The following is a 21,806-nucleotide window of genomic DNA, read 5'->3' as shown; positions in this document are numbered from 1 at the left end:
CATCATCTTGCAAAAGGTCTCGCAATAGCAACAATGAAAACGAAAATGAGTCCTGGGACTGAAGAGGTTTTTTTATACTTATTCCTTTATTCATTTTACAGTCCGAATCTAGTCATAGTTTCCACAGTCCTTTCCCTGACGTACAACATTCCTCCTACGTGCCAAGCTGAACAAAATCGTCCGTAGGTAGCCAGAATATGAAGAAAAAATCGTCCGAGGGTACCCAAATTAAAAAAAAATAAAATCCAAGCGCGTTCCTACTTTTCCTTTAATCTCTTCAGTATAACGACGATTTTCTTTATGTATATTATCTTCTTGCCATCCCCAGACGATTTCTTATCCCCCTTCCCTCCGATGACGTGCTATTCATTACATTCCTTCTACCACCAGACGATTTTATTCAGTTTTTTTGGGAGGGAGAGACTTTTTCGACGCAATCTTCATGCTAGTTATCTCCAGACGATTTTATTCAGGTAAGGAGAGATTTTGAGGGGCTGGAGGGGTTACATTCTATTCTTGCTGCCTCCAGACGCTTTTACTCAGCTGTGGGGAGACTCTTTCAAAATGGAGGGGAGGTTAAATGCAGCCCCAAATAATCTCCCCAGCACAGGAAATCAACCCAGCGCAGAGAAAAATCGCCTGAATGTATCAAAAATGAATATATAAAAAAGAAAACACACACACACACACACACACACACACACACACACACACACACACACACGACATCGGGCTGAAGGGGTTAATAGACTCCTTCAATCCGGGAGTGGTGTTGGAGAGGGAGGCCTTCACGTGGTGGCACTGATATAACTGGGCGGCTCCACTGCCCGGTTATACAAAGGTCCCTCAGGCCCCTCCCTATACCCCGAAAGGAGGATGGTGGACGGCAGGAGTTGCGTCGCCTCAGCCTGCAGTCCACTGGGTTCACGTTCAGGAGTCTTGGGTTGCTACTATTACTATTACCACTACTACTACTACTGCTACTACTACTACGACTGCTACTCCTCCTCTTCCTACTACTATTACTACTGCTATTACTTTTACTACTACTACTACTACTACTACTACTACGGTATCACAGCTGAAGAGAATCACTGAATAAATCATTTGATGGAGTGTAATTACAGTGAAAAAAAAAATCATGATATTAACTCAACTTAGGAGGGGCCTGTCGTAGCGAAGGGGTTGATGTAAAAATTAATAAATATATAAATAAATAAACAAATAAATAAGACAATTATATAGGGGTCATCGTACGGAAAAGATTTGCAATATTGCTGATGGCTGATATAAAATAATCATAATATATATATTTTTTATATCCGACGGAACTGAGCAATTTTCACACACTGCATACCAAGGTCCGTAGTCCTGTCGATTAAGGAAGCGCCCTAACACCTTTTCCTAGGCGATTTATTTTGCTTACTACACCACACCATCCTCCTCCGCGTTGCATAAACCTCCGTGTTGCATCATCATCATCCTAACCCACTTCCTAATGCAACAAAACTGCCTGCGAAAATAATTAAGGGGAAGAAAAGAGTGAACTATGACAAAATCCAGATGAGGACAGCAAAGAACAATACCATCTCTCACAGTCACATCATCATCATTCTAACTCACTTTTTAATGCAACAAAACTGCTTGCAAGAATAAAAAGAGGAAAGGAGTGAACTAAGACAAAATTCACATGAGGACAGCAAAGAACAATACCATCTCTTACAGTCACATCATCATCATCATCATCATCATCCTAACCCGCTTCCTTAAGCACCAAATCCGCTTACTAAAATAATAATCTTGATTCGGAAAGGTGAAAACTCCAACGAATAAGAAAATCGAAGAAAGAGGGTAAGACAGACCAAGTTCCCTCTCCCTCCGTCACCCCAATCATTCCAGGACACCCCAAAACCCTTTAAATGGCCGTTAAAGACAAGGATAACATCAGTCTAAAATAATAATCAGTGTCGGGGAAAGGCGAGAACCCGAATGACTACGGAAAGAAACATAGCAAAGACAAGCCATACTCCCTCCCTCAGCCCCACCCCAATCATTCCAAGACGTCCTCTAAATCCTTAAGCAGCCGTGAAAGACAAGGATAGGGTTGAACTGGCAGGTATATGAGGCTGGGGAAGTCAGCAGCGGCCGGCCATATTACGGAGGGTGGAGTGAAGGGAGCCTCTCCGCGCGGGGGCTCGAGAGGGAGTGAAAAGCGCAAGCGTACTCGGAAATCCATACCTCTGACGTCATCGGGAGGCTGGAAGAACGACTGCTGGATGTTCCCAAGCGCTTATTTCCCCTCTAATTTTTCCCATATCGATGGATTTCCGGCAAAGTCATCACACCAAGCAATCTAATTCTATGGTTTTCAAAGTGTCATACGCCAATTTTGATGGTATTTCATTAAGTTTCAGTCCACCCAACCCAAGTGAATAGGGGCTAATCGGCAATCCCCTATGTGACGTCACGCCCAATGGCCGGTACAGGTGGTCTGATAGATAGACAAATACAATAAACATTGGTGCGTTAGCTTCATTTTCCTTGCAAACGTGGAAGTGACTGGAGCGCAAGTAGTGGTTGCTGGCCACACAGTAAACAGTGCAAGGAAAGTCGGACGTTTGATAGTGCATTGCCAAGTTCGGGACGGTTACAGTCGGCGAGAGAGCAAGAGAGATTGGAGCGGTTTTTAACGTATATTTCTTGCATTCCCAACCGCCATCGGAGCTGCAGGTTGATTAACAAAAAATATATATATCCATAGAATATTACCAACGGGAATTATAAACAAAGATACGAGGGCCGTGCGACTCGACCCCACCCCGAAAAAAATATGCCTCGCGTGAGACGGAACAAAATGTCGGTGGAGTGATGCTGAGCGGAGCCGTCTGCCATGTTGTGTCCGCGAGTGCCAGAAGCCAGTCGTAGAGTCAGAGGCGTTCAAGATACCTCCGTCGACACCTCCTCCAGCAACGCCACGCCACGCCAGCCTCCTACATACCCCCAGGAGGAGCCGAGGACACCGCCGTCAAGAGCACTATTCCGACCTTCCGCCCAACTGACTCCACCGCCGTCGTAGTGGCAGAGACAAAAGCTTAAGTTATCCTCCGTCAACGCCTCCTGCAGCAGCGCCACTCCACGCCAGCCTCTCACACATCCCCAGCAGGAGCCAATACCCCTTCAAAATCTCCACTCCAACCTGTCATCCAAACAAAACCGTCGTACGTATCTTAGCGTCCAGGCCACTTCCATCGAAAACTCCTGCAGAAACACCACTACAAGTCAGCCTGCCACACAGACCAAGCCCCCAGCACCCTCTTCAACTATTTCATATCCCCAGCAACTGACATCCCCTTCAACAGCTCTCCTCCAGCCCACTCCATCACCACCTTCGTGTGTACCCTCCCGCCTGAGGAACTAATCTGACAGTAAGGGGATCTAAGAGAAGGCTGAGCTCCCCCAGATCAGCAGTCCTTTCCCTGAGCCCTCCCTCCTCCCCCCTGGCCGAGCGCTGAGGGACGAAAACCAAAGACCGGAGAGGTGAAAAAGCGAGAGAAGATAAGAGAGAGAGGATTGCTTCTTGCGGGAAAATTGCGGATCAAAGGAGTGCAAGGCGAGATAGGAGGTTAATGGACAAAGTGGTTCGACTGTTCTTTCTCCTTCCGGCGGGACTTGCGGTCGGATAGAAAAAAAGGAAAGAAAGAAAAGCCCGGGAAGAGAGGAGGAAATGTGTTTTTGAGAGAGATGAAAAAAGTTGTTAGTCGGAACTGATTTTATTTATTCCAACTGCGCTTTCACCATCCCACGGTCACGAACACAAACTAAAAAAATAATAAGACAGAAGAAAAAAGAGACAATAAAATATACAGAATGTGCCGCTGACAAAAAATGTGTTTTTAACCATCGTTCATACTGAAAAAAAAAAAAAATCGGTCTAATCACTGACGGTCACAAACTCAAACACAAACCTAAATTATAAAACAAATCCCAGCCAAGAGAAGACAGAAAATTAAAATGTGTTACTGAATGATAATCGGTGTTTGGATGCAGCGGTCTTGATTGCGGTCACATTCACGGTCAAATCACCACCTTACGGTCACAACTCCGCTTACACAAACACACACACAAACGCCGGTGATTACTGACCGAAGAACATTATATTGCGCTGGCGTCAAGTGGCTTTGTCTCGGTCGGTCGGTCGGTGAGTCGGTCAAATCGGTCGGCACCCGCGGAAGGCGCACCCCGACGACCCGAAAAATCCTCCGCTCCCGTCGCCGCGGAAATACGATACGGACACGAAACAAAAATTCTCAAACGGCCGCTTTTACGGAAATAATACTGCCGCTTTTACGAAAATTCAGCACGACCGCACTTCCGCCAAAATCGACCGCTCTTACGAAAATCTACCGCTGGCGATCATACGAAAGTTCGGAAACGGTCGCTCCATCGCCCCCCTCGCCGATGCTAAGGTGACCCTCGCGTGGCGGCAGCAAGAATAAAAAAAACGTTTAGGATTTCTCACGTGAAAGGGTTACCGGAAACGTTTCAACCCTCGATCGACGGGAAAGAAAGAGGCCGCTCCGTAGACGGAAAAAAAGTAATCGCTTGTCGGTGGCGAAGACGAGGTGAAAAAAATAAATACAAAATGGACACTATTTTTTCACCGACGAAGCCGCTTCTCCACTGAATGAAAATCGTCTGGAGGTAGCAAGAATAAAAGTCAATATTACTTAAAGGCTACTTGAGACAGACGCTAAAAAGGACCGCTTCTAAGTCGAACAAAAAATATTAGCGGCACGAAGGGAAAAAAACAAAACAAAGACTAAAGACAATTATCAACCCTTAGGAAACTGGACACTGACTTATAACACGGACAAAGAAATAATAACACAAATAAATGACCGCATCCCAAAACCGAAGAATTACAAATAAACAAAATTCCCCCGCAAGCTAAACAACCAGCTACAATCCGCCAAGCAGGGAAAAAGACAGCTAAGAATTTTACGAACAAAAGGGGAAAAAAAAATATCCGAAAAAAATCCACCGCAAGCTAGAACTGTCAGCTAAACTCCAGCAGGCAGGGGGAAAATAAACGCTAAGATTCCCAGCTAAACCAAACCCAGCTACGACTCCCAGCTAAGATTCCCAGCTAAACCGAGATGTATTCGCCCGATAAAATGATGAGCTCGAAGCCCCTAGGAGCGCCCATCTCCAGCAACGGCCCTGCAGCAGCGTTCACAGGCCGCTACAGCCCCACCTACCGCTCACCTGACCCCATGAGGCGGTGCATGAGTAACGCCCCCGTGTCGGTAAGTACGAGACTGAACACCTGAGCAATACCTGAACACCTGAGTAATACCTGAACACCTGGGTAATACCTGAACACCTGAGTAATACCTGAACACCTGGGTAATACCTGAACACCTGAGTAACTTCATTGACACCTGAATAACACCTAATTTTACACATGACCTGACTAACACCTGACTTGAGCGGTACATGAATTATACCTGATTAACCTGATTGACACCTGAGTAACACCTGAGCAATACCTGAGTAACACCTGAACAACACCAGAGCATGAGGAAATTACCAGACAGCTTAGGATCGATTACCCTTTTGTTTGTGACTGCACTCTGTTTCTACGGGGGGGGAAAATAAAAAATCTCTACCTCGTTTTCCCTTTTTCCTAATTTTCCATCTGTGTGTTCATTTCTTCTCGATACGATTTTTTTTTTTTTTTACAGCGTTAACAAGGGATATGGAGAAAGTCTAAGATCAATTCTCCTCCTCCTCCTCCTCTTTCCTGCAGATAAAAATTTTGGATCAAATTTTACATCATAACCAATATTTGTTTGTTCAGGAAGAAGAGACAAGACTGTGCAATTTTCTGTCTTGCAAAAACGAATCTTATTTCTCTCTCTCTCTCTCTCTCTCTCTCTCTCAGATTTATTTAGCCAACAAAGAACCGCAGACACAGTGGAAAACTACATGCAATCCCCTTTCCCTCTTCTTGCCACAACAGGTATTTTTCGTTATTTTTTTTTTTTTAGTATTTTTCACTTTGTACCCAAGTGGAAACATGAGAAGTTACGAACTCTCCTTTCCTAAATTATGCTTCCTTCCAAAAATATTATCATAGTTGCGAAAGACAATCGATCGTAAGTCAGTTTATCTATTTATTTCCTAACCCATATCCTCAATTCTCACCTCAACATACCTGCATATCATTACCAATCACTAACTCACTAATTACATCTCTTCTAATTACACCTGATCTTACCTGTGCTTAATAACTCATCATTAACTCGTAAATTATATATATTTCAAGTACTCCTAATCTTACCTGCTTATTTACTCATCACTATTCATCACTAACTCGTAACTTATTTTAATTACACCTGCTATTACCTGTTTAATTACTCATCATTAACCCAGATTCACCTGTACATCATTATTACTCATTAACTCATAATTAGCATATTTTTAAGAGTAACACCTGAATTTACCTATGTTGCCTCAAAATAATAATAATAATAATAATAATAAACAAGAATAATAATAATCTTTTCAAAACGCTGCCACAATTTTATTTTTTATTTTATTATTTGCTCTTTTCAGATGGTTTTATATGGGCTACGAGGGATTTTTTGAGGTTCAGGGGTTAAATACACCTTCCAGTAAAAAAAAAAAAGAAGAAAAACTGAAAAAAAATCGTCTGGAGGTATCAAGAATGAATGAATTTTAAACGTAATTGTGGTGAAGGGGTTTCTGTCAGAATTTCTCTCTCTCTCTCTCTCTCTCTCCTCCAGCTTTTCATTTCATCCTGACTCCTCACTTTGGTCTCTCTCTCTCTCTCTCTCTCTCTCTCATTTCATCCCTACTCCTTACTTAGCCCCCCCTTCCCCCCCCCAAATGAGCTTCTCTGAGTCAAACAATTACTTAACAAGCACTTAAGTCGTTACAGGTGTTTACGAAGGCCCTCCCACGCGAATCACAAGAGGCCTCGTTAATAATTTCGGCGCCCAATTGTACTCTTGACGAAAAATATTGCACACTCAAAATACTGTCTTTTGTAATCCTGTTTTGCCCCATGAAAATTATCACAAGACTTGGATTAATACTTTGGCAGACTCGATTTCTCTCTCTCTCTCTGCCATACGATTTTTTTTTTTTTTCAACTTCAGGTCTAACAGTGAAAAGATAATGAGGAAAAAAAAAATCTCTCTCCCAAGCTGAATAAAATCGTCTGGAGGCAGCAGGAAATAAATTAAGGCGTCCTCGTACTGAATAAATTAAAATATACACCTGTCCTTTTTTGGATTTTTTGGGGGGTGGATTTTTTTTTTTTTGGGGGGGAGGGGGGGTAAATTTGTTGGAAGAAATGGGGGGGGGGTCTTTGTTACCGTCTACCCCCGTCCAGGATACAAAGGCAGCCTGTTCACATGATTCTATTTTGTCTATCTCCTGTCTATTCCTTCTATCATCTAACAATCTACCCACCTTGTTGCCCCTCTATCTATCTATCTATCTATCTACCCTTGCCTACCCCCTTCTGTCTACCTGTGTACATCCTGATTACCTGTCAACACCCCTGTCTATCTATCAATCTATATACCTGCCCTTCATCTATCTATCTATCTACCTCTCGACTATCTATCCTCCATCTCTCTACCCCCGTGTACCCCCCCCCCCGATCCTAGACACAAAGCCCTCTGTTCATCCATTCTCTAGTGCACACCTGTTCAATAAAGCAAGCACAGGTGAACATAATTAACAAGGTATAATTAACAAGCATCTTATAAGTATCTGTGTCCTGTGCTTGTCGCCTTGAGTGTTTGTGTGTCTCTGCTGAACTGAGAGAAGAGAGTAGAAACGAGGAAGAGGAACAGAGAGAGGAAAGAGGAGGGATATTTACACAAGGAAGAGAGAAAGAAGAGAGAGGAGGAAGATGAACAGAGAGAGGAAGAAGGAGGGATATTTAGGCAAGGGGGAGAGAGAGAGAAAAGAGAGGAGGAAGCGGAACAGAGAGAGGAAAGAGGAGGGATATTTACACAAGGAAGAGAGAGGAGAGAAAGAAGGAAGAGGAACAGGGTGAGGAAAGAGGAAGGATATTTAAAGAAGAAAGATACAGAAGAAAGGATGAGGAGGAACAAACAGGCGCAAGAGGAGGGATGGATTTTAGAGATGAAGGAAAGAGGAGGGAGAAATTTAGAGAGAAGGACATACATATATATAGGAAAAGGAGCAAAAGGATGGAAGGAAAGAAGAGAGGAGGGATACATGGAGAGGGAAGGAAGTGAAGGCGGAAGAGGAATAGAGGGAGGGAAGGAAAGAGGAGGGACAGAGAAGGAAGGGAGAAAGATTACAGAGGAGGAACAAAGGACTGGCTGGAAAGAGGAAGGATGTTTTGAGAAAGAAGGAAGGAAGGAAGGAAGAGGAGAATATATATAAAAGGAAAGAGGTACAATGGAAATAAAGAAGATTAGAGAATATGGAAGACAAAGAATGAGGTTTTAAGAAGAAGGGAAGGAATAAGAGGAGCAGGTACTGATATGGAGACAAGAATGAAGGAAGAGAGGACAAAGTAAAGAAGAATTAAAGTGATGCAGCCAAAAATAATAAAAACAAATAAATGAACCAGATGATGAAGAGAGGAAAATTATTACAGGAAGAGAAATATAGCGAGAAGAAAAGGAAGATGGAAAGAATTCAGAGTAGGAAGGATGGAGAGAAAGATTTAGACAACAAAAAGGGTGGAGTAGGAAGAGGAAATCCAGAGAAGGAAGGATGGATGAATAAGGAGGAGGAAGAGTTGTCAGGAAAGGAAAAGATGAAAGATTGTAAATAAATAAAGGAAGAGGTAAAAAAAAAAAATCAAGGAAGAAATAGGAAAAGATTTAAGGGCGACGAAACGATTGAAACGAAATGCTTTGTCGTTTTACAGGTTTAAAAAAGGTGAACTCTGGGATCGTGGTCTCCCTTAACGCCTTCTCCTCAGCGATTTATTCTGGGGTCGCACTCTCTCAAGATAGTCTCTTAAATCCTTCTCTTCCGCGATTTATTTTTGCTAGTGATGCACTTGTATTCTCTTGCGCGTTACTCAAGTCTGCGTAACTCCTTCTCCTCAGAGACTTATTTTTGCTTATCACGTTTAAACATTCTCTTGCGTGCTATTTAATTCTACGTAACACCTTCTCCCCAGTGACTTATTTTTGCATAAAACACATTTATTTCTCCTTGCGTGCTATTTAATTCTGCGTAACACCTTCTCATCAGCGACTCATTTTTGCATATCACTCATTAGCATTCTCTTGCGTGTTATTCATGAGTTAGCATCGACACCGCATGAATAATGAATGAGAGAATATCGACGTGCCATATGCTGGGAGGAAAAAAAAAACTAGTAACGAAGAAGTGCTAGTGTGCTAAAAAGTATCAAGGAAGTGCTAAAAGTGCTTGAGTGCTAAAGAACCTCCTAGACTGACGATTAGCACTTAGGCTCCTATGACTCAATATCACCATAACAAAAAAAAAAATAAAAATAACAGTAGTAGTAGCAGCAGTAGTAGTAGTAGTAGTTATAATAATACTAATAATAATAAAAAAACAGTAGTAGTAGTTATAATAATAAAAATAACAGTAGTAGTAGTAATAGTTATAATAATACTAATAATAATAAAAATAACAGTAGTAGTAGTAGTAGTAGTAGTTATAATAATACTAATAATAATAAAAATAACAGTAGTAGTAGTAATAGTTATAATAATACTAATAATAATAAAAATAACAGTAGTAGTAGTAGTAGTAGTAGTTATAATAATACTAATAATAATAAAAATAACAGTAGTAGTAGTAGTAGTAGTAGTAAAAAAAAATAATAAAAATAAATAAATAATTAACCTGTCTTTAATTATATATAAAAAAAAACACGACTTACCCCGACCCTGAGGGGGTAAACATGCCGCATGCAGAAAATAAATCGCTAAGGAAGTGGCAGTAAAGAGTGCCACCTCTCCATCTTGAACGCCGAACGGTGACGATATATTAACGCTAGAATTACGATGCTAGTCACGAAGAAGTGCCACGGAGAGGATGGTAAGCCGCAGTACTGTCTCATCCTGCCACTGAACTACATGAAATTGTCTGAAAAAGGATGAATATTTCCGAAAAGTTAAAAGAAATGAAGTATATATATATTTTTTTTTTAATAAATCAGAAAATCGATTTTGAGATTTCAGACTAATTTTTGGAATTGATTTTATTTATTTATTTATTTATTTATTTATTTTTTTGACTGCCGGGCCAATGAATTTTAAAACTTCTATTTAATTCCTTACTCCCTATGATTTTTTTTTTATATATAAATTACTGCGACCGTCCGATTATTTTATCCAATTTAGATAAAGTCGTTCACCGTAATAATAATAATAATAATAATAATTAATAATAATAATAATAGCAGTAATATCACCAATAACACCATTACTATTATATTATTATCATTATTATTATTATTATTATTTTTACCACCACCACCATCATCATCATCATTACCATCATCATCGTAGTGACCGCACTGAAGTGAATTTTATCCTCTGATTCGCGTCCCGACAAAAAAAAGAAGATTCACTTGTCCACCAATAGTCACTTTTAATATATACCTAGTTACCTGTATTTTTGCGACCATACAAATCAGTGGTAATTTTATCCTTTGATTCACGTCCCGATTTTTTTTTTCTTTTTTGCGTCCCATCAACATCCCCAACATGAGAATTTATTTTTTATTCTCTCTACCTTCAGACGATTTTCCTCAGTTTCGGGGAGATTTTTTTCGAAGGAGGTGGGTGTTGACATGCTCCCTAACACACTTTCCTAAACGACTTATTTTGCTTATTCATCTTATTTTTTTTTTTTTTTTTTTTTTGGCTCCACCTTTAGACGACTTTCCTCATTTTCATTTTTTTTTTTCGAACTGGGGGGGGGGACACGGTTCTCCCCTTGCCCGCATTCTCTTCAGTTAAGGAAGCTCCGTAACACCTTTTCCTAAACGACTTATTTTGCTTTTTACACCTTACTGTCCACCTCAGTATTAAATCATTCTAATATCGCCACTTGCCCAGTATTCTCTTCGGAGCTTCCCTAACACATTTTCCTAGGCGATTTATTTTGCCTATTACACCTTACTGTCCAACTCAGTATTAAATCATTCTAATATCGCCAAACTCTACGCTGATTTTAACCTCCACAAAGATATTAACCAGCCGTCTCCAAAAATAAATCGCTAAGGAGGAGGTGCTAGGGAAGAATACAGGCCTTGAAAGCTGAATAAAATCGTCAGGAAACATCCATGGTGAAATAAATCGTCTTTGTGGCTGAAGGGGGTAAAATTAAAAAAAACAAATCGCTGTCTGTCCGTTGTTAAGTATCGTCACTGTACTGCTATACGTGTCTTGGCGATTTTTTTCTAAGGCAATTTTTTCCTCTATTTTTTTTTTTGGGGGGGGGGCGATTTTTCCTCCTCTTTTCGTTTTCTTTTTTCTTTTTTTTTTTCCCAAGTCACACACACAATAAAAAAATCTATATCTGTCCACTATTAATCACTAAATCAATCTGTATATTTTTTTGAGCATTTTTTTTTTATTTTTTTAATATCTAGTACACTTTATCCTCTGATTGATGTCCCGATGAAAGGGTTCTGTGTCTGTCGGCAATTTATCGCCAGAAAACCAGAGTAGGAATTGTGTTTCTCGGCAATTAATCGCCAGAAAATCAGTGTAGGAAATTATTTGTCGGCAATTAATCGCCAGAACATCAATGTAGGAAGTTGTATCGGCAATTAATCGCCAGAAAATCCGTGTAGGAATTGCGTTTGTCGGCAATTAATCGCCAGTAAATCGGTGTATGAAGTTATGTCGGAAATTAATCGCCAGAAAATCAGTGTAAGAAGTTGTATCGGCAATTAATCGCCAGAAAATCAGTGTAGGAAGCTGTATCGGCAATTAATCTCCAGGATATCAATGTAGGAAGTTATTTGTCGGCAATTAATCGCTAGAAAACCAGCGTAAATATACTCAAAGTTGTGGGTTTTTCTTTATATAATTTTCCTGTTGATATTAAAGTTTATATTTTGATTCTCGGCCTGATAAAAATTTCGAGGCTAATTCTGACTAGTAACCAAGGAGACTCACTCCCACCTCATAACTAAGGACCCGTATTCTTAAGGACGCCCATTAACACACCTTTCCCTTAGCGATTTATTTTTGGATTCGACCGGTTAGTATAATTTTGCACCTTATTTACGAAGTGCATTATCACAGAACAGGATAACAAAGTACAAGAAACAAGATAAATCGCTTAGGAAGAGGTATTAGGGAGTTTCCTTAACTAAAAACAATACGGTCTTTCGGAGTTATGACCCGTATTCTCGCCCGTTGAGGAGGCTCCCTAACACCTCTTCCTAAGCGATTTATTTGGCTTATTACACCTTACTGTCCTCTTCTGTGTTGCATAAATCCTTCCAATATCGCCATACTCTGCATAAATATTTTACAAATGGATATTAACCAGCCATAACCAAAAATAAATCGCTAAGGAAGAGGTGTTAGGGCCTTAGAATTTGTCTCAATAGTTGCCCAGTTCTCTCAGATGAAAGCAAATAAATAATAGTAATTTCCTGTTTAACCCCTTCGTTGTCTACCTGTGTTAATGAGGCAGGTAATATCGCTTCCTAGAATTTGTTAGTAATAATTTTCTCCTATAGTTCATCTAATCTATAAATAAACAGGTGAATAAATAACAAAATCCTCACAGTAACGAAATTAATCTGCGTACTCCTATCTCCATCAACGCCCTGTTAATGGTGACGCTCTGTTGATGCTCCTTCCCGTTGCTCTAAGTTCCACCGTCTCAGATAAATAAATAATTACATGAACAGAAAAAAACACCAAAGGAATTAATCAGCGTCTCTCCATCAACACCCTGTTAACGGTGACGCTCTGTTGACACGCCTTCCCGTTGCCTTAAATTCCATCCCTTCGCTCTGTTTGTGCTCCATTAATCACGGCGAATACCTTGCTTGAGACTCGCTTGCTCACCTGTGCTTGCTTTTTGTCATCTAGGTCATTTTTTACAAGCAATAGAGAAGATGTGGATGTGTTTGAAAGCGTTAGAGGAAATACACTGAGGTGGTCTGGCCACGTGGAGAGAATGAGAGACTAACTAGGAGAGTGTACGTGAGTGAAGTGGAGGGGGAGACCGAGGATGAAATGGAGGGATGGAGTGAAGATGTGGATGTGTTTGAAAGCGTTAGGGGAAATACAATGAGGTGGTTTGGCCATGTGGAGAGGATGGAGAGTGAGAGACTAACTAGGAGAGTGTATGTGTGTGAGGTGGAGGAGCGGAGAGGGAGGGGGAGACCAAGAATGAGATAAAGGGATAGAGTGGAGAGGTATATGAGAGACGGAGGTGTAAGTTCGGGAGAGGGTAGTGAAATGGCAGGGGACTGGGCGACATGGAGGCGATTTGTTTGTGGCCACCCAGTACGGGATTAAGGCGTCTGAATATAGATAGATAGATAGGTAGATAGAAAAACAGATGCACAGACAGATAGACACAGATAAAGAAGAAAGAAATCTGTTTATCAATTGTCTCCACACTCCGTCCCTTCGTGTTGGGCGTGTGCTTGCCGGGCGCTAAAATACATTGACTCCGAGGATGGTGTCTTGTGTAATAGGGAGTTGTTGATGAGTAGGGACGGATGAGACGCCAGTGGGTCCCTTCTGGCGGCCTCAGGTAATAGATAGAGTGACAGACAAGGACAGAGGCTACAGGGGTAAAGAGGAGGATTTATTTGGTGAGGGAGTGAATTTCGTAACACGTGTCAGTGATTAACTTAATAAACGCGGTCAATATTAACAAGAAAAACACTCAAATACACGCATATTACCACACGCAACCGCTGATGTGCACTCAAGGCCCCTTAAAAACACTCAAACACACTCACACTACCACACGCAACCGCTGATGTGCACTCAAATTCCCTGAAACACACTCAAACACCCTCACACTACCACACGCAACCGCTGATGTGCACGCAAGGTCCCCAATTTCGGTCCCAGCTAACGGAGCGACGAAGGGAAGAGATAACAGAGGTAGTAAAAAAAAAAAAAAAAAATAGTGTTTATTTCCATCTAAGGTTCTGTTTATTTAGTGGATACGATACACATTGAGAAAAGTTATTATTTTATTATTTATTTATTTATATTTTTTTATTATGTAGAAATCTAAAAAAAATATATTATGTCGGGTGGAGAATTTTTTGGTACGACTCTACAGTATATTAAACTTTTTTCTTGTTTTCGTTTCCTCTCTCTCTCTCTCTCTCTCTCTCTGCTACAGATCAGGAAATTTAATTTACCTAAGGATAGACCATCAGTTAAAAAAAAAAAAAAAAAAGAGCAAAAAAAAAAAAAAAAAAATACCACTGAATATATTTCTAAAAATCGAATAATTTTAATAGGTAAAAAAAAAATATGCTTCAGAATATTTTGAAAAGCCTTGATAAATTTCTACGTCCGATTTATTATACCCAAGATAGATAGATAGACAGATAGACAGACAGAGAGACAGATAAAAAATTAAGCAATAATTCAGTTCTGGGTCTAACTTGAAATCCCCAACAAAATAAATGAGACAGACAGACAGACAGATAGACAGACAGATAAAAAAGTAAAATTATATACAACTCTTCCATAACAAAATAACTATACTATTTTTAATAAAGTAACAGCGATTCTCTTTGACACGATGAACTGATTTTTTTCCTCTTTCTTTTTTGTTGTTTTTTTTGACACTGAAAAAAAAATGGAGTTTGCAATATAGGTGGAAAAAGGGATGATTTGATTCTCTCTCTCTCTCTCTCTCTCTCTCTCTCTCTCTCTCTCTCTTTTGAAGTAATGAACGATTCTTAGACTATTTTCTCGCTGTGTTGATGTTACTATTATTATTATTATTATTATTATTATTATCATTATTATCACCAGCACCAACACCACCACCACCACCACCACCACCACCATCATCATCATTATTATTATTATTATTATTGCTGTTGGCGTTAGTTTTATTATTATTATCATTATTATTATTATTATTATTATGCGCACTGTAGCTGATAATTAGGCTCTGATAATTATGTGATAATTATGCGTACTGGGATGATAATTATATGCATTATACCTTCGTTAATTACTAGCGTTAATTGGGTGGTTTACGCTAATGACTGTTATTTACCTGATAATTTTACGCACTTAGATAGATAGATGGATGGATGGATAGACAGACAGATAGACAGATAGATAGATACACAGAGATAGACAGATAAATGGATAGATAGATAGATGGATGGATGGATCGATGGATGGATGGACAGACAAATAGACAGATGGATAGATAAATAGATAGACAGATAGATAAATGGATAGATAAATGGAAGGATGGATGGATGGATGGATGGATGGATAGATAGACAGATAGATAGATAGACGGATAGATAGACAGATAGGCCTAGACAGACAGACAGATAGATAGACAGATACAGACAAACAGATATTAAGACAGATACATACATTACAGCGACAGACAGACAGAAAGATTTATCTATTTATCTATTTAACGCAAAGAAAAAAGAAGAAACAAAGGCTGAAGCTCCAGGTCCAAAAACTTAACCAGAATAAAACGGCCAGTAAAGAGCAAATAATAAAACCTAAAAATTAAGTCCTCGGGGTGAAGGGGTTAATAGGGACACAATCTAACGCATTACGCATTATTAATTAGAATTATTGATTACACCTGTACGGTCTCTATCAAAAGTACGGAGACACCTGTGCTCCTATGCCAGGTAATTAAGGAAGCTCCCTAACACATTTGCTTTACCGATTTGTTTTTGGATACGGCTGGTGAATATCGTGTTGGATGATGATGATGATGATGATGATGATAATGATAATGATACTGACGAAATGATGACTGAAAAAGATAACGATAATGATGATGATATGATAACGATGATGATGATGATGATGATGATGATGATGATGATGATGATAATGATAATAATAACAATAATAATAATAATAATAATAATAATAATAATAATAATAATTATAATAATAATAATAATAATAATAATAATAACGGAATATACATAAATCCATATAAATATCTATGGTAAAATCAGTAACGAAATAAAACTAATAAAAATAATACTAAAAATTCTTTATCATACCACACATTCCCATTTATTTCCATATTTATCAACACATTCTCAAAATATACACCTCTCCTCTCTTTATTTATTCATTATTCATTTATTTTTTAGGCCAAAGAAGCTCATAAATAAATAATACCGTAATGAATAACAGTGGAGGAGCTGTGAATAAATGTATGAAGGGAGATGGTTGTGGATGGATTGAAAGGGGTGTATAGGGAATGATGATGATGATGGTGCTGACAGTTGTAGAGGTGATGGTGGTGGTGGTGGTGGTGGTAGTAGTAGTAGTAGTAGTAGTAGTAGTAGTAGTAGTAGTAGTAGTAGTAGTAGTAGTAGTAGTAATAATAATAATAATAATAATAATAATAATAATAATAATAATAATAGGATGATGAAAAACAATAACACCATTAGCGATCGTCAACTTCAATAACTAAACGAATTCATTAAGGTGATTTCTCTCCCTCTGTGTGTGTGTGTGTGTGTGTGTGTGTGTGTGTGTGTGTGTGTGTGTAGGGGGCAATGGTTTAGTCAGAAAGTGGATATATTTATATTCTAATCAAATCAACCAAATATATTTTTCTTTTTTCTCATCAATAAATAAAAGGGAATGTGTCATCGTGCATCTTTTTTTTTTTTTTGCCTTTTTTAAAGTGAAGAAAAAATAAAAACAAATTCAGAGTTTTATTAATTACAACTTTCATTTTTTGCCATTAGATTTTGTTAATAAATACGTATAGCTGAATAAATAAAGCTATATACGGTCAATAAAGCACAAATAATGGAAGCTAAATAATATATTAATGCTTAATATAACAGCTGTAAAGGGAGCCAGATAAATGAAAAAAAAAAAACAGCTAAATATAAAAAAAAAGCCTAAATCCCCATAAACAAAAGCTAAATTAAAATATAGCTGATAAATAAAAGCTAACTCAATAAAGCTGTTTTTCTCCTCTCGTGTTGCAAAGTATAAGGTTGAGTGTTGGTGTTTGTTGCGTGTGTTGCAGAGTTGCGTTAATCTGCGTTGCCAGGCCGCTCTTGTAAATGGAAGGAGGGATGGGGGGGGGAGGAAGGTACTGAGTGGGACCTGTTTTGGTGTGTGTGTGTGTGTGTGTGTGTGTGAGAGAGAGAGAGAGAGGCAAAAGAAAACAGGGCTGCAATTAATGGATCACAAACTCTTATTCTGCAACCCAACCAGGAAATAGAATTTAAAAATGTGGACAGAAAGGAAAAATATATATACCTGATCAACGTGGGGACAAAGATTTTCCATGAGAGAGAGAGAGATAGGGAGAGAGAGAGAGAAGAGGCCGACCGTTCACCGCCCTAGCGTGTAATCGATAAAGACTACTAGGGACTGGAGAGAGAGAGAGAGAGAGAGAGAGAGAGAGAGAGAGAGAGAGAGAGAGAGAGAGAGAGAGAGAGAGAGAGAAGGGGCAGTGGGGGAAGGTCTGCAACAGTTTGGGGGGCCTTGTCAAGTAATTGGCTGAGTGGAACACCAACAATAATATCGTTGGTAGTCACACGCGTCACTACCAAGGAAGAAGGGGAAGGAGGATGCGGTGGGGTGGATTTTCCGTACTCCCTTCACCTTAACGTGGCTCAAAAATTCGTCTTACACCTGGTTAACACTGGGACTCGAAGGCACGTCCGGTTGGGTGGATTTCCTGTACTACGTTCACCTTAATTTGGTTCAGGTTTTCGTCCCTCTTGCCCTCACCTGCTGCCGTGTTCCTACCTCTGCTCAGTTTATAATCGCTGGTTCGCGTCTAATTACATAGGTTCATTCTGAAGTGTTTTAATTCGTCGATCTATCACCTGTGCACCTGTTCTTAATTACTGATATGTGAAGGGTTCGTAAGCTCGGCGGTTAAGGATGTCCCCTAACACCTCCTCCTTAGCGATTTATTTCTCCAGTGACCTCTCCACTTCAGCCCTCGGATCTATCTATCTGTACCTATATCTATAATTATCCATCCTTTTATCTATCTATCTATATCTATCTACCTATCTATATGTACCTATCCATCTATATCTACGTATCTGTCTACCTATCTATCTATCTATCTATCAAGTACATAAATATAACTAAGGTGGATGTTCAAGAAAGGCCCCGAAGCTGAAGAGAAAGTAGACTTCAGAGTCACTACTGTTGGTCCGTCTTCATCTGATGGAACTGGGCCACTCTTATAACTTGAATACTATGTCGTGGGTGCATGAAATTCGATGAGCCTTCGTTCTGAGGTTGGAATGAGTCTCCTTGGTTACTAGTCAAATCTACCCTCCAGTCTGACTAAAACTGGCCATGAAGGGAAAGGAATGGGAATAGGGAATTTGATCAGGTAAGAGTAAACGAACTATAGGCATTATCAAGAAGGCCTAATAAAATCTTCAGTTGCAAAATAAACGAAATCCTGCAAAATAAACAAAATCCTGCACAAAACCCGCTAACGACGGATTAGACTTGTAGCGCGTGAGGGGCGTGCCACGTGCGGGCTTCTGTGCCACGTGCCGCCAGTTGCCGCGCCGCACTTCGCCCGATTGGCCCTTCCTGCCGCAGCTTCCGATATGACAGCCGATAAGCCGATAATTGAAGGGCGGCGCTGATCTCGGCGGAGGAGCCTTAAGGGGTTCGACATGGTTAAGAGAGAGATTGTGACACCTTCTCTCGTCCTCCCATGCCTATCCCTGCCCTGCCCTGCCCTGCCCTGCCTTGCCCTGCCCTACCTTACCCTCTCCTTCGCTTTCCTGCCCTAACTTACCCTGTCCTGCACTGCTCCACGGCGGTTGGAAGCACCGTAGATGATGAACATACCTTTGTCTTTCCTGATCAGTCTGTACTCAGGTGTTTGGCGCACCTTTACGTCGAATTCCCTCAACGCGGAGTACTCTAGGTGACATGGGAAGTTCGTAATACCTCTTCCTTTGCGACTTGTTTTGCCAACTAAATCATAATATTTTCTTGTCGTTATTTATGTCACAGAAACAATGACATTACTGTTATTTGTAAGAGGAAAGTTTACATGGAAATTAATGTGCAAAAATAAATAAATAAATAAATAAATAAAAATAAATCGCTGAGGAAGAAGTGCGACGAAATCTTCAAAGCCAGTGAGAATAAGATCCAGTCCAATACGGTCCCAAACCTTCTTATTCTACGTTTGCCGTTACAATAATAATAATAATAATAATAATCACAATATCATCATCATTATCATCATCATCCGGACCTCCTTTCCCACCCTAGGGCAGGGTGAGGAGTAGCAACGTCCAGACAGCCCAAGTTTGCCCAATCATCATCATCATCATCATCATCATCATCATCAACACTGACATTTTCATCGGCCCTACAACATTCCTATCACTCTTTCGTGGTAAACAGAACAATTCATAATTCTCAGTTGATTATGTCCATTGTGCAAGCTGCAATCATGATCAGCAATGAGAATAAACAGCTCAATATTCTCAATCCCTTCCCCTCCTCTCACCCACACTTCAAACCCCCCTACCCCCCGGCCCTATCTCCCCCTTACCCCTTTTTCTTTCTCTCTCTGCTCCTCTCCCCCTCACTCCTGCCCTCTCTATCCTTGCCTCTTCTTTCACTTTTTCATTTTTCCTCTCACTCATTTTGTTCTTTCTTCACTCACATCTCTCTCTCTCTCTCTCTCTCTCTCTCTCTCTCTCCCTCTCTCTCTCTCTCTTTCTCTCTCTCTCACACACACACACACACACACACACACACACACACACCTAACCTAACCCACTCTAACCCAACCACAAACCTGTCTCCATCACACAGCCAACACAAAACCATCTTACCTAACCCAATCCGTCAAACTCACACGCCTAACCTAACCCAATCTAACCCAAGCTAATCATCGGCCGTGACCTGACATGCGAGAAATCAGGTGTGTGTGTGTGTGTGTGTGTGTGTGTGTGTGTGTGTGTGTGTGTGTGTGTGTGTGTGTGTGTGTTTTGAGAGAGAGAGAGAGAGAGAGAGAGAAACTGACTGTACAGTATATGTGTATGCGCACACTCACTCAAACTCACCAATGGACTCTGTAGTATGCATCTATCTATCTATCTATCTACTTACCCATCTATCTATCTAATATCTATCTATCTATCTATCTACCTATCTACAATTATGCATACCAAGCTCACAGCCTGTCTGTCCATAGTACGTCTACGTAAATATTTACATCCAGACGTATGTGATGTGGGGGGGTGAATGGGGGGCGAGAGGGGAGAGAGGGGGGGGGGCCTTCCACACTGACAGACACGCATAACATTCACAAAAAAACAGAAAAAAACAGACAAAAACACCGCAATACACCATACCTGTAAAATTACACACGTCCCCCATCCATACCCACCGAGGCTTCCATAATGACCAGGAACGCGTGATATTGATAGGGAATTACACCCCTAACGCTTGCTCCGTCTCGCCCCACATTTACTCTATCGATAGTCACTCTCTCTCAGCACGTGCGCAGCTCCAGTACGTGTTGACCTCATCGATACGTGCAGGTACGTAAAGGTGTTAAAGTGCTGGCCTCGACGACATTACGTGAGAGGGTGAGGGGGTGTCAGAGAGAGAGAGAGAGAGAGAGAGAGAGAGAGAGAGAGAGAGAGAGAGAGAGCGTATACAATCTTGGGCATAAAAGAGTAAGGGGTTAAGAAGGAATAGAAGCATTCTCAAGGTGCTAAGGTTATTACACATTATTACAGGTGTTCATGACTTACCTGCACACACACACACACACACACACACACACACACACACACATGCATACATACAGAGAGGGAAAGACACACACTCACACACACACACACACACACACACACACACACACACAGGTTGGGGAGGCGACTGTATTGTGCCATTGACGACAGCTCTGTGTGTGTGTGTGTGTGTGTGTGTGTGTGTGTGTGTGTGTATGTGTGTGACCAGCTCATTCACACGTTCTTATTACACACTATCAAAAGCCTGGAACTCTTGGCAAACTTTGATTTCACATATTTTTGCCTTTTGTGTACTGAGAGAGAGAGAGAGAGAGAGAGAGAGAGAGAGAGAGAGAGAGAGAGAGAGAGAGAGAGAGAGAGAGAATTTCACAACTCTATACAATCGCATGCCAGTCTCACACACAGCTGATCCAGATTCTTTTTTTTTTTTTTCATTCTTTCTCCCTGATCCACACACGAACCCTCAACCCCTTCAGAACAAGTCTCTCTCTCTCTCTCTCTCTCTCTCTCTCTCTGGCATGATGCGATTATACCAAGTGCTAATACTGCTAAATTCTCTCCCTCTCCATCTCTCTCTCCATCTCCATCTCTCTCTCTCTCTCTCTCTCTCTCTCTCTCTCTCTCTCTCTCTCTCTCTCTCTCTCTCTCTCTCTCTCACACACACACACACACACACACAGCTTCAACCTACTTCTGTTTATGCCCAATGTTTTATAAGACAAACTTTCTCCCAAAGTCCCACCGGCAAGTAATTCAAACTCGCGTTCTTTTACTTGGGGACTGGATGCGC

At 40.5% G+C, this 21,806-nt stretch overlaps 1 protein-coding gene across 1 annotated transcript in view; it reads left to right on the top strand.

Annotated features, from left to right (window-relative positions):
* The first annotated feature begins 5,109 nt into the window (after positions 1–5,109).
* acj6 (abnormal chemosensory protein 6) overlaps positions 5,110–21,806 on the top strand; it is a 159,516-nt gene continuing 142,819 nt past the window's right edge. Inside the window, exon 1 of the mRNA XM_080271416.1 lies at positions 5,110–5,306. Within this exon, the coding sequence (XP_080127542.1) occupies positions 5,157–5,306 (150 nt within the window). The 5' untranslated portion in view covers positions 5,110–5,156. The remainder of the gene's footprint in view (positions 5,307–21,806) is intronic.

The sequence above is a fragment of the Coenobita brevimanus genome, chromosome 46 (genome assembly GCF_032717465.1).
Source record: "Coenobita brevimanus isolate Jiangsu-jjx chromosome 46, ASM3271746v2, whole genome shotgun sequence".
In the NCBI taxonomy this organism is placed as follows: Eukaryota; Metazoa; Arthropoda; class Malacostraca; order Decapoda; family Coenobitidae; genus Coenobita; species Coenobita brevimanus.
Note: the sequence above shows the minus strand (reverse complement) of the source record. Positions and strands in the feature narration are given on the sequence as shown.